This window comes from Anopheles cruzii, chromosome 2 (genome assembly GCF_943734635.1).
Source record: "Anopheles cruzii chromosome 2, idAnoCruzAS_RS32_06, whole genome shotgun sequence".
Lineage (NCBI taxonomy): Eukaryota > Metazoa > Arthropoda > Insecta > Diptera > Culicidae > Anopheles > Anopheles cruzii.
This window is the reverse complement of record NC_069144.1, coordinates 32749148-32763289: the sequence shown is the minus strand read 5'-3', so window position 1 is coordinate 32763289 and position 14142 is coordinate 32749148. Positions and strand designations below refer to the sequence as shown.

The window sequence follows — 14142 nt, the reverse complement described above, 5'->3', positions numbered from 1 at the left end:
TGCTGCCTCAAGCATTGCAGCGCTCAGTCTCACCACAGAGGGCCCATTTAAATATATTTATCATAAAAAGTGCAATATCAACAGACATAAATGTTTATGGAATTAGTCATTTCTACGTCGCTGCTGGCACGCTCCGTTCTACAATACGCGCCATACTCGCCCGTTGAACCGGTTTTCGTTGACACGAAGGAGCATCCTCCTGCAGCTGATGCAACTGGCGTCACGGTGCGTCGCGAATGCCGCCACCAGAGTGGGTCGGCGGTCGGCTGCAACCAGGATGCCAGCGGGCCAGCAGAGAAAAATATAAAACAAACGTACGGTTGATGGGTGAGACGGGTTTCGCTTTTTGGAGACGCACCTAGCCTGCCTGCCCGCCGGCGCTACACCGTAACAGACAAAAATGCCATAAAACAGCAATGCCTACTCCAAACCTCGAGACTCTTCAGTTATTTTTCTTCATATTTTTTTTTATTCTCAAACAACCCCCCGAAGTGCAACAAATGACTTGAAGAGGTTTTATTATTTTAGCCAAACTAACATTTTATAGTTTTCCGTGAACGTTGCTGTGTGCGATTCAAGGCCTTTAAAATCGTTTCTGAAGCAGACAGAACGAGCGATTTCAAGAAAACTCCAAAAGAAGTGTGATGCCAGCAGAAACGTACTTGCCGTAGGGCCAACGACTAACATGCTTTTCGTCGTTCATAGATTAGTCCGCTCATATTTTATTGCCCTTATTTTGTGTCTGTTTTGCTCATTTGTTTATACACGACTAATAACTAAACTGTTGGTCAATACAAACATTATCCTAATGATGGAACGGCAGCGACATACGGGTGAATCTTTGTAGGGAAACTGAACACACTATTGACAATTTCCCGAAACATTGATAACGTTAAATGTCGTACATAATGTCGGCATGTCAAGGTGCCCGGAGTGTTGATGGTACATTGATTATGTAAATTTGTAGAAGTGCAGCGAGGTGCAGTGCCTGTGTCGTGTTATTAGGCATCCATCAAAAGGTGCCGTTTCTATAATGCGCTGGCTGGCCGAATCCGCAATAATGAGGGCACTCCCATCTCTGAGAGGCATCTTTTACGGTACGGAAACCAGTATTTCTAGATCCAGTAGGAAGCTTCAAGTTGGAAGTGTCTGCACTGCAACAAGTGTCCCATTTTGCAGCCCTATTTAGTGGCTTAGGTTTGTTTGTACTATCGCTCATTTGCATCTTTTCATACGGCATTCAAACCGCGGCCAAAACACGTTGCATCAATTCAAGGTGATACCGCCTTGGCTTGAATAAGCACAAAAACTAGTTTTCAACATTCAACATCTGAGCAAGTTTTGGCTAAATAAAACACTGGGGACCGACCTGGCTCAACTAGCAAGAGCGTTTCTGAAATCGTGATCTTCGAAGGCTTTCGCATGAATACGGCATTGGTGAGAGGTTTCATATAGATTTTAATGTTGCATAACGATACTACATTGATTCGTTTATTTATTTGTTTAATTTCACAGTTTCTAACCACTTTTAACTATCTACATTCTTATTCAGGTAAACTAATTTTCGGAATTGGAATGAAACTTATCCAGCGGACGTTTTAGGGATTAATAATTCTGACACAATCTGCCACTCGAATGCGGACTAGCCGGCAATCGGGAGTGTCATAATCACGCACCGATGAAATGCATGTCAATCACAAACCCTCGGCGGACCGGAAGGGAAAGATGAAAAAGGCCAGGAAACGTCAGAAAAATTTACAGCGTCAATTAATCAATACATAAAAATGTGATTTTTATAATGGCTATTTCAACAACTTTACCTCCGGCGGAGTTGACCACGCCGGCGACACGTTCCTTGCGATCGGGACCTTGGCGCGCTCCGCATGTGGTGCAGCCAAGAAAGAGAATAAAGCGATGTGGCCAATGTAGGTGATGAGTACTGGTGAGTGGTTGGTGTCCATCCCAGACAGGTAAGGAAGAAAACGACGAAGGTATCGCAACAAAACCAGATAGAGAATGGGCCACGGGGAACGGTCGAAACAAAACGGAAAACGGACATCCTCGCACATTAACCGGCGACCGAGCACAAGAGCAAAACTGACTGCCAATAAAAAATAATATAATTTTATTTGTATGATCAACATCAACGCAGCGATAACAATAAAATCTTCCTCGAGACGTTGGCGCCTTGGTGGAAAACAGATGAATGACAAAAACCGAACGAGCGAGCCCAAAGCGCGCGGCAACAACCTCCGATGGGCCGTGAGCGCGCAGGAAGGAAGGCGAATCGCCCAAAACACGAGCGACAGCACGCTTGAAGAAGCAAGTAACTAACGAAGGCATAAAACATATGAGGCACGGGCACGGGGAGTACAATAAACAAACCTAAAACTTTTATGTTAGTGCAGCGAGAGATGCGGTTTTGCGTACGATGTCCCATCGTGGTCCCGGGCCATCGCCGGGCATGCTGGCCTCGACATGCTGGCAGACGGAGGCACAGTTTCACGATTTTTATGAAAACTTTCAACCCTCTTCCTCTAAGCGAGCGAGCCCTAACAAGCACACATAAAGGAAGTGGTTTGCAGCAACCGTACCCAAGGCAAAACACCTTCCAGCGTACATGGATATGCTGGCCGAGCAGCTAACCCGATGGCGACGATGTCCAAGCGAGACGTTCATCCGATGGCTTTTTCGATTCCCTGCTCGTGCGGGATACACGTTGGGTGTTCGAAGAAAAAACTTGGCGAAAGCGACCCCTGGTGCCCCCGAAGGCACTGGCACGACGTGCTATGAAGGAATGCCACGGCGACGACGACGACGTCTGCTGTGCTAGCAAAGACAGCGCCAGAGACGGAGAAAAGAACAAAAAGCTACGTTCCATGAAAGGAGAGTACTCAAAAATGGATGGCGCCAAACAATTAGTGGATTATAAATGCCCTCAAAAATCTGCTGCCCGTCCCTGTGGTTTCTAACCGAGGTGGACAGGGCAGGGCAGGTAGTTCCAACGATGCAATGGCGTGCCGGTAGCCGCATTCATCGCACACTGACCAGGGAACGCAGTTTCGGTGAACACGATGTCGTCGACTCGGAAGGGTCACGAAGGGTCTCGGTCGTTCCTCGGAAGGTAGGAAACCGCACCGCAAAAAGGAAGCCCATGTTCCATCTTCCGGTGGGTTTTTGTAGATCAACCTTTTCGGAGATTCGCTTGTCGCCTGGTTTTGACCCTGCAACAGGCGAGGTGCATGCGTCACTCGGTCGGTGTACATTTCAATGATGACAGCAGCGCAAGACGGAGAGATTAATTTATGGTTTCTAGTTTCGACGGTTTCGACCGCCCCGGGTCCAGACGACTCACTCCTGTCTGCTACTGATAGGGATCGTAATTAGGAAAGTGTCCTGCAGCCTAGCGTCGATCCAAATAATGTGGGTCAGACTGGCGGCAGGCATTTAGTCGCAGACGGATTCAGCGGATTTATGTAACGACACCGACCGAGGGCGCTTTGCTCGCCACGCTGCAGCAAAGATGCCCAAATTTTAAGATAGGATCGCGATGGCAGCAATGATCTAATAAATGATTGATCGGAAGCAAACTACAAGAGTTCCACAGCTAGAAAAGTGTTTCACTACGAATTCTTCATCTTCTTCGACAAAGTTTTCCCAAAATGTTGACTCATTTTAATTGCATATTCTAGTTGTTTGAGAACGCGTAACAAAGTGAAGCATGCAATAAAATATTCAAGAACAACAAAGAAACAGGCAAACCGAGCAGAATTTATGTAAGCATCACTGCATTAGAGAAGTAAATAAATAAACTACAAGTAACGGAAAGAGGTACACAACTTCCGACGCAATGTGGTTGCAGCCGCGAAATTAAATTACTTCAAAACTATCTCGACTGCTCGTGTTTCGGCCTGTTCGGAGCAAACTCAGTCTCAGGCGAACGAACACATGTTATTTTACGATACACGAGTACCATTATTAGGACACCGAAAAATTAATTTTCGCTACACACAGCAGTTGCTGCCCGTGAAGCAACTACTTAGTTCTGGAAGTTCACCAGACCTGAAGGAATGATATTGCTTCGCCCAAATCCCTTTTACTGCTGGCCACAATCAACACGTAGTGTAATTGTTTTATGATTCCTCACGCCCAGTTACACCAAATTTTATCACCCATGGGCATAAAAACAATTCAAATATCCTGTGGTAAGCAGCTATTGTGCAGCTAGCAGCTTTGTGTGCATGGATGGGTGGCTACTTGCGAAAGAGAACCATAAAAAATAGATAGTCCGTCGTCTATCCCGTTCAACGCTGTATTGCAGGTCCCAGTAGCATCAAAATGTGATTTGTTGGTTATGTTTGCTGGTCAGAAGTAACTTCAGTCGTAAGCAACGGCAACAAGTGTCTCGTTATCTTCATCTTAATTGTTGAAGATCCCGACATCAACCTCAACTCGTAAGCTCCCGGAACACCGGAACCTAAACTTTTACTTTCTTGAAAACAACCCGTAGACGAAACATTCTAAACGTTCGGAAGTTGCTGCTGATAATAAAAACGAGGTTCTTGGTTTTCCTCACATTTCGTTTTGATTTATTACTGTGGATCCATTAAATCAAATTATTCAAACAACATCGCACGGGGACTGGCCTAAATGGAAATGCATTTACTTTTCTAGATCATAAAAAGTTCCAAATTCTCGTTCACATCCACTGTACGTAGCAAAAAGTTAGCCGTGGAGAAGTTAGTGGTGGAGAAAATGGGTCAAATAGTATCTATGCTCTTTTCTTTCCAGGCGCAGGCTTTTTGGGTTGTCACGCGTGCCGCTTTTAGCGTAAGCTAGGTAAAGGACGGTGCTTTTTATTTCATCGTGCGCACAGCCCTCCCGGGCAACGATCTGCCTGCTAAAAGATGTCGTACCTTGGAGCCGAGTGGAACCGTTAATTTTCGCCTCAAGTACCCGAACGGTAGCGCCTTTTTTATGTTCAACTCTCAGGGAAACATATCATGTGTTCGGTGCCAAAAAGGACACAACGACGCAATGCAATGCAGGCACATGCACACGAAACACGCCACTGGCGACGTAAGGGGAGGACTTCAGCAAACACGAAAAAAATCCATCACACATACACGGCATTTCATTTCTCTCTGCAAATGGGTGCACTTTACTTTTTGTGATCTCGACTCCTGTGGTTTTGAGATTCCTGGGCAGAACACTTTAGCGCCTCTTAAGCACAACGGTGATGTTTGCCAGGGAGGGCCGATTCAGATTCCACCCATATCGTGTCATGCTGTGGATTAAAGTGATCTGAATACGTTTGACCGCTTTATATAAATTTAAGGTACTATGTGTATGTTTCTGGTGATTAGCCTCTGACGCGGTGTTTGTTACCCTTCATAATCTCTTATTCAGAGTTATCTATATACTTTTATGTATGAACGAAAAATGTTCGAATAAAATATATTAAATAAGTTATTCGGCATACGAACTGATATGTCAACTGCTAGTACTCATCCACAATGGCACAAGTACATTAGACCTGGATATGCTGGGTATTGTGATTTTTTATATTAGGTCTAGGTGTTAATTCGTGCGGTTTTTATTCAATATTTATAACCTAATTACAACAACATTACGTATAACTAACTTATTGAAAGTATTGCCCGTCGTTAGCGACGACTTTCTCCCATCTTTCGGGTAATTCCTCGATTCCGTGTCGATAGAAATTCTTATCCTTATCAGCGATCCAGTCAGAGACCCATTTTTCTATACCTTCATAAGAGAAGAACCGCTGTGCTGCCAAATCGTTACTCATGTAACGGAACAAATACTAGTCAGAAAGAGCAACATCTGCTGAATAGCGCGGGGTTAATAGTTCCCATCCGACATTTTCGAGATAGGTTTTGACCGGTTTTGCGATGTGGGATCGAGTTTTGCCTTTTTAAAAATCAGCTTATCATGTCTTTTATCCCATTTCCGTCGTTTCATGGCCAAAGCTTTACTTCAAATGGATTAATTGTGGTTTATGGGATTGTCCTTCAACAATTTAATAAGGTTTTAAAAGCTCAAAGTATACCACACCTTTCATATCCCACCATATGCACAGCATAACCTTTGCGCAAGGAATATTTTGCTTTAGTTGCGGTGGCCCTGGTTCACCAAGCTGTATGCAGGGTTTTTTGCGTTTAGGATTCTTGTAATAACTCCCCTTTTCATAACCAGTGACGATTCGGTACAAGAACCCCTTTTGCTGCCGTGCAAGCAGTAATGAAAAAGTACTCCCCGCAAAACTACTCTACAAGGAACAAAACTTGACATGTTCAAATGCTTATAAAAGGTGTTGTTTACACTTTAGCAAAAAAACTTTTACTGCGTTAGATGCGTAAGGACAGTAGCTATCAAACACATATTTCATTTAAAAAATATTGGTTATACTTAGTGAGCAGTGCCATGTATTGTAAAACCGCACGAATTAACACCTAGACCTAATATATAAACTTTGAAGCCTTAGTAAGTAAATCAATGTGCGTATGAGGTATGAAGTAATTGAAGCAGAAAAGGTACATTATCAAAACCCCAATATAATAGGACCATTGCGAATACGACCTGTGGCAGTTGCATTTCAAACATTGTCCTTCATAAGTAGTTCAAGTTCATATAAAACAATAGTTTTCAGTTGTATGCAATGAAGAAGCTACATTCAGTCGTATTCACAAAGGAAACCGATTGATCTAATAAAATCAGGGAATTTTGTAGCCATCCACAGGCATAACAATTATTTCAACTTCAAACAATTTTCCCCAGAACCACACTTTTAAAAGTTTTTTAATTGTAGTAGAAAACAACACTTGTACTGGACTAATACAGCGATAACCAAAATGTAAACCCAGTCTTTCTTTAATTTGGTGGATTTTTTTTGGTGGAGTTTAATTTTGCTTTCTAGTGTTCTATTGCCTTAGACCTTCTACGGATGAAATTTTTAACAGTACTTTTTTGTAGTAGGATTTTGAATTAATTCATGCGCTTTTTATTCGACAATTGTGGGCTAACTAGAACAACTAAACATATGATCACTTTAATGAAATTGTCCGTCGTTAGCTACTACTTTCTCCCATTTTTCAGCTAATTCCCGGATTTACTCCAAATAGAACTCCTCATCTTTAGAAGGGATTTCCAGTTTCATTTTTCAAAACTTTCATAAACAGTGAATCGCTGTGTGGCCAAATCGTTATTTATGCAACGGAACAAGTAGTAGTCCGAAAGAGCAACATCTGGTAAATACAGCCGGGAGATTAACAGTTAACAACCGATATTTTCGAGATAGGTTTTGATCGGTTATGGGGTATGTGGCTCAACCACATTGTTGTCATGTTAAAAATTAGTTCAATACGTATTTTATCGCATTCTGGTCGTTTTATGACCAAAGCATGTTTCAAACGCATTGATCTTCGATAGCATTGTCCATCAATAATTTCGTTACATTTTAAATGCTCAAAGTATACCACACCTTTCATATCCCACCACAGCACAGTGAACATTTTGCTTTGGTTGCGATAGCCTGGTTCACAAGGCGGTACCCAGGCCTTTTTGCGTCCAGGGTTCTCGTAATAACTCCCATTTTCATAACCAGTGACGATTCGGTACAAAACCCATTCTTTTCTGCCCTGCAAGTTGTAATTTGCAAATGGGTTTCCTTCATGTGGAACCCAATAAGATATTTTTCTAGTCGTTTCCATGGCGCTCAAACGTTTGGAAACAGTCGCGTCACCAACTCCTAAAATTTCTGCAAGCTCTTTTTGCGTCTGACATGCATCCTGATCCAGCAATGCTGCCAATTCCTCATCAAAATAACTTATTTGGCTGTCCGGGATGCTCTTGGTCGTACAATCCAAAATAACCACTTTTAAACCGTGCAAATCACATCTGATACATTCTGTCAGCATTTAAACGAGAAACTGCTTTGTAACTCAAAGGTTGTAACTCAACCTAGATTAATTCAATATTCTAAAATTTCATTCTAAATTCAATCTCTTCGTAGCACTTCCGATCTTTATTCAATAGATATCACTTCAGTAACTATTCGTATGTTTATATTCTTTCACTTTCACTTCAATCTGGTTTCGATCCAAACTGAGCACAACGGTTGGAAAATGGGAATTTTTTGTGGGTTTTATCAAGTGATCATGCGTGTTACCTTGAGGTAAACACATGAGCGCTTAAAGCTACGGATTATTAAAGATGGACAAAGATGTTGCCCATTTATCAATTCAGCCTTATTGATATTGCAAAATTTTCAATATTATGCCAACAATTTTACTTTTTGCGGAAAACACCGTACATTCTTCCGTCAGTACCTTTGGCATCGCAACGCACTGCGGCACACTACAGCGATTTGTGTGGATCAATATTTTTATTTTTACTATTATCACGGCTCAATCAGATCATTATTTAATGATTTTCGACTGTGTGTAGTGCTGTGAATTTCATTCTGCAGCTACATATGGTATCGAAACCCGGCCTGTGCTTGTACCTGGCCAAAGTGAAATGGTTGAAACACCGGTTTTGTATATGTTTCTACCATATCCGTTGTATTCCGATTCCACCTAACTTCCTTCCACCACAACTACCGCAACGAAAGAATCAATTGGATTTCACGGCGTAGCAGCATAAAACAGTGTTGTACTGTCGGTGAAATTGAAATATAATTATTGCCCGAGCGAACGCAAAAAATCATTTAAAGTCAATCTTTTATGTATGCATTGTGTGCATTGAGCGGTATGAGACGTGCAAAAAAATGCATCGAACAAACAAAAAAGGATCGCAAGATCAGCATAATTATACCAGTGACAGCGGGCCACTAGAATCAAAATTTGTGGGATGAGCTGTTGTTGGAACATGCAGACGTAAAAAATCTGGTTTGGTGTAAATTGCATTTTTACGCGGAATTAATGGGTTCCAGGAAAAACTATCTGCATGAGTAAACATGTAGAGCAGTGAATTTTTTTTCGTTCTGTTTGTTGGTGATAGTGATAAACACGTGATAGTGATTCTGTATGATATCTTTATTTTGATGATAGTGATGCTTTTGGATAGGCATGAAAATCTATTTCAATATTATATGTGCCTAAATTAAATGTTTACTTGTCAACATCACATTGACAACATCTATCATTGTGTATTGTATTCTTTTTGCATATCCTGATAGTAATATCGAAAGTTCATGAATGTTTTTATAGAACGTCGTGAAATCTTTGTATGCTGAAAGAGCCTCCATAGATACATAGATAATGCCGCGTCAGGCTTTTGCACTCATTACAATGTCCTCAGATTAAAGTGAAATTAAGCATATCGAACGATTGATGTAATTATGTGACATCTTTCTGATAAGTGGTGTGGAAAGATTAAAAACGGTTGTTCGGCATAGGCGAAAACCGCACTTTTTCCATTTCATCCGGCATCGGATTGACATGTGTGCTCCCAGCATTTCTGCATCCGGGTTTGATAGATCGAAAAACCCACAAAAGTTGAGCAATTGACGCGGAAACTACAAACTGACATAAACGGATCGCGAATCGGATCCGGGTTTTCCATCCGGTTCAAATGACCAAATAGCGACCACAGACTGCCATCCACACTCAATTAGCAGTTGTCTGTCATACATATTCGGCGGTGACGCCCATTTTAATTTATTTTTATGTTTTCAATTTCGCATTAATATAAAATTGTTTTAAAATCAACATATTCCTGTAAAGCAACACGCACAAACAAGAGGATATCTTTGTGGGTACAGATATTTATGTTTTGTTATACTTAAATTAGAAAAACTTCGAACAAATGCTACTCTTGTCTCTTCGTTATTTGCCTGACATAAAATAATCAAATTAAGCAACTGTTTGGCCAGTGGTCTATTAGTAAAACTACAATAAGCTTAAAAATGCTACGATTATGCAAATGTAACATTTTAGATATGGATGTTTCGCTATAATTCTGTTGCTGTGGTAAGCTACCCACAATTTGACAGCATTAAAAAGAACATGGTACCGCAAGGGTTTGGCACCGAAATGTTCCTATTCTTTCCCTGAACCGTGCTCTGGACATTGGAACCAGCTGTGGCGATTTTTAACTACAAACAATTTTGCTATGATGCTGGCAGTGGCCCTTTTCCCATCGGTCGTTGCATGGAATATGCTGTCGATGGGGAAAGATGGAGGTCGGGATGCCAAAAGTTGGTTGGTTGGTTTTGGCTACCGGACAAGTGTACGTACATGAGCAATAATTTATTCTACTCGGTTCTCCCATCCCTATCTGAGACGGTAAATGAAACGGGCGACGATAAGAGAAGGTTGGGTTAGGATACACCGCCCTGCTCGGTTCCGATAGGCGATACAAATGACGGTGCTTCAGACCAGTACGTTCCGGTTTTACGCTGGGTTTACGATTTTATCAGATGATCGGACATTTACCAGAACGATCGTGGTTTACCGCGTTTCTTGTACGGTTATTTTTTCTCATCCTCCTGTAAGTAGCTTCAGTTCTGACCCAACCAGAGAACATATTTTTGTTGTGTACTTCATGATTTTTTTACTCGTTGTGTCACCGATTATTTGCGACAACAAAAAAGGTAGACGTGCAATTTTTGGATCTAAAATTAGGACAAATTTTTCTCACGACTGTGTGGTCTCTTGAAGTTGTGTAACACTCGTTTATCGTTCCACAATGTGTAATCGTACTAACTAAAAACCCGAATCCGGTATGAAAACTTCAAGCACTTTGCAATTATTTTTACTTTGCAGTAGATAGTTAGGAAACCTACAATTTTTTACAAATAAGATGAAATTAAGAACTGGTCAATGGTTAATGAAAAAATATAGGAGAAGGCAACATTATAAAATAAAAACTAACGTTACGTTTGCATACATTTTTTATTGAAATGCCGTGTATAAAGCAATGTATTAATCTAATAATTGTACAAAAGCTTCACCCGTTAGATTATTTTGTTTTACAGTGACACTGAATAACATTGCATCTGCATCTCTATTTTAAACATTTTCATTCTTAGTCTTCTTTATACGTTTCGAAGGAAAAGCTTAAAACTAAGATGTTTAATGAAGGGAAGTGTTGTACTGGATTGAACAACGGACAGGAAGGCATAATATTAATGATCTAAATGGGTTAATAAAAATAAAGTTGTTAGAACATGGTGCTGCCGGAATGGAAACAGCATCGTGCCCGACGATTCTAAAAATTTGTGAAATCATTGGGTTGCTTGTTTTGCTCTTCATAATAAACTGGGGATATAATATCAGCCCTCGTTTCACGCGGATAACCAGCAATTTCGCTCGAAAAGGGATTGAAATGGATGGAAAGTACGTCAAAGGGCCTAATGCCTGAAGGTATACCAAGAAACCATACAAACAATGTAATGTACCGCTGCTTTAAAGCAACATCTACTTGTTATAATCTTTCTTTGTAAACTGTTACACGTTTTGCAATTATAGATTTTTGATGGAGATTGTTGAACATATTAAATATATTGTATACAAACATGCAACTTGAGCTTTCTGGATAATATCTCAGGATAGAAAATATATATTAATATAAAATTTGATTGTTATGTTTAGTAATATAGGATACTGTCTTCAAACTAATGCCTCTAATAAAACACGAAATATATAAATAATTTACGTACATATAAGCTTTAATACAAAGAGAGGACGGATCTCAAGTTTGAAAACGGTAAAAGAACTATAGTTTTTATACCTACCTCTTGTGGATGAAAGTACTCCTCTTCCCGATGCTCAGTTTGTATTTCATTCATGAGGGGATTCATTTCTAGCTCCCATCTCTCTGTAACACCTGGAATGTCCATTGTCGTACGCAACGTTGGACTTAGCGTATTACAACACCATGCAACTTAACACTACCATATACCACCATCCACTTAACAGTCATAACATCATTAGCCTAAACATTTAATAGTTTTTTTTGACTAATTTTGAGGCATGTTTGATATAAATTCTTGTACAAAGAATGTTGAATACCAATGAACTTTGGTTGAAATAGTTTTTTCACTAATTAGTTTCAATTGAGAATCGTTTAAATGCACATGTTCACATGGTGAAAACAACGTACGCTCAGGTTACACGTGTTGCAACCAGGACAGAACTATTCGAGGGCCGTAAACTATCGGTAACAATTCCACTGGCTTAAAATTTGCCCTCTATCATATGCACTTTTTGTTTTCGAATAATTTAGCAGTATTTCGATAGTCCACGATCGAAATTTCACCATCACTCACTAAGGCTTCAAAATGCACATTGAACTCATACTTCCGAATAACTCAATGGACTGGTATAGTTGCAAATGCTCAATGCTGTGGTATAGTTGGAATAATTCGTAGCAGCATTTAATTCTCCGCTTTTTTGTCTAATTACTGGTTCAAAATTAGTTGATCGTATAGTTGACTCTATGGATGAAACGTTGTTGATCACACTCTCTTATCACTCACCACAGGGTAATTATAGTTCGGTAAACTATTTATGCTTGTCTTGCCGGATATGCAACGTACCACTGAGCACTAGTAAATGTGACTAGCATTCTCAACCGGCGTATGAGGAGTTGGGTAGCCAGCATTTTCAGGATCCGGCTGTACACTAGCCTACTGGAATCAATCGCAACTGCTATCCATGGAATGTGTACAGAGGTATGTACCGAGGATGAGGGGGAGGATGTGAAATGGGTAAGGCTTCGTTTGCCTTAACGTACCGGTGGCACAGTCATCTGCGCCGTCGTCGTAATCATCCACACGACGCCCGTCGCGCAGAGATACAGGCGCTCAGTGCTGACACTGGCTCAAACGGAGTCGCTTTTCGGCTTCAAAAGACCCGAGGCGTACATAATACGGCCGGTTATTTACCGAATCCGAGCGGTTCTCACTCGTCTCAGTTTGCTGTATGTGCAGTATCCTTCGTTTGGACTCGGGCACATACAGTGCCTTTGGTCTCTGTACTATCCTGTCCGTTAGTGTACTATCTGCCTTTCCGAGCTGCTCGGTAATGTGTGTACATAGTATGTTACCCACGGCAGCCTCATTTTCATGTTGACATCGCACCGCTTCTGGCTTCGGACAATTTTGTTAGGAATGATCCATCAGATCCAACTGCATTTTTTAAAGTGTTTTGGAAAAGTTCTGAAAAATTATGCAAAGTTTGGAACTTTTTTGGTTGTGTTAAAAAAAACTAATTCAAAGCTAGTAGGTAGGAGTTACTGAACGATTGATCCAAATGACGATATCTGAACTAAATAAAGGTTCGAAAGTGGGTTAGTAAAAGCAAGCAATTGTTGCAATCAAATGTCAGATCAATGAATACTTCTGAAAGGATGTTGTTGGAATACATCTTAAGCCAATTCCTGCATAACTTCTCCGAAGCAAAGATACAGTTCAGAGTAATTTTCAGTAGATGTATGCAGTAGCAGTAGTATTTTTTATAAGAATCGTCCATCGACCATCGCCAACATTCAAATCTTAGCTTCGTTAAATTATGATCGGAAACAAGCTGTAACTGCAAGCAGCGGCATAAAGGAAGCGAAAGAAGGAGCAGTTTCCTCTCGTTTAGTTTGAACCTCCAGAGTGAACGATATTAATAAGTGCACTTACTCCGCTGAAAGAGGTGAAAAAGAATAGAGGTAACAGTGATTGTTGTGCGAAATAAGTGCAGGGTGTTTAGAAATGATAGCAGAGATAGTACGACTTGGGGATGTTTGATAACTTCGCGAAGGAAGTTGATAAGTGGAAGGTCCCCAATCCACCTTTACCCCAGTAGGTTACAAGCAGAGATTCGTGGTTCAGCATTTTTTACAAACATGTGAAACTGCTGACGAAACGAAACCGATTACTGTTTTAACCGATTTACAGAAAATACTTTATAGTGTCATCGACTTTCCATTCAATGATCGAAAATAACGATACTTAGGGCTTTGACAAAGCATGCAATCAGCATGTAAAACATTCAATAAAATGTATTACATAAACTTAAACGTTCGTAAAATAAATATGAGTCCGTGCTTTTAGTGCGAAAAATTGTATCTAAGTCCAAAGTATTTCTGGTTTCAGTCTTCCAGAAATACTTAGGTAGCAGTCTAAAA

General features: G+C 40.7%; 1 protein-coding gene across 1 annotated transcript in view; it reads right to left on the bottom strand.

Annotated features, from left to right (window-relative positions):
• Window positions 1-11866, bottom strand: part of LOC128275728 (homeobox protein caupolican-like) — an 87135-nt gene extending 75269 nt beyond the window's left edge. Inside the window, exon 1 of the mRNA XM_053014340.1 lies at window positions 11762-11866. Within this exon, the coding sequence (XP_052870300.1) occupies window positions 11762-11866 (105 nt within the window). The remainder of the gene's footprint in view (window positions 1-11761) is intronic.
• Window positions 11867-14142: the final 2276 nt, after the last annotated feature.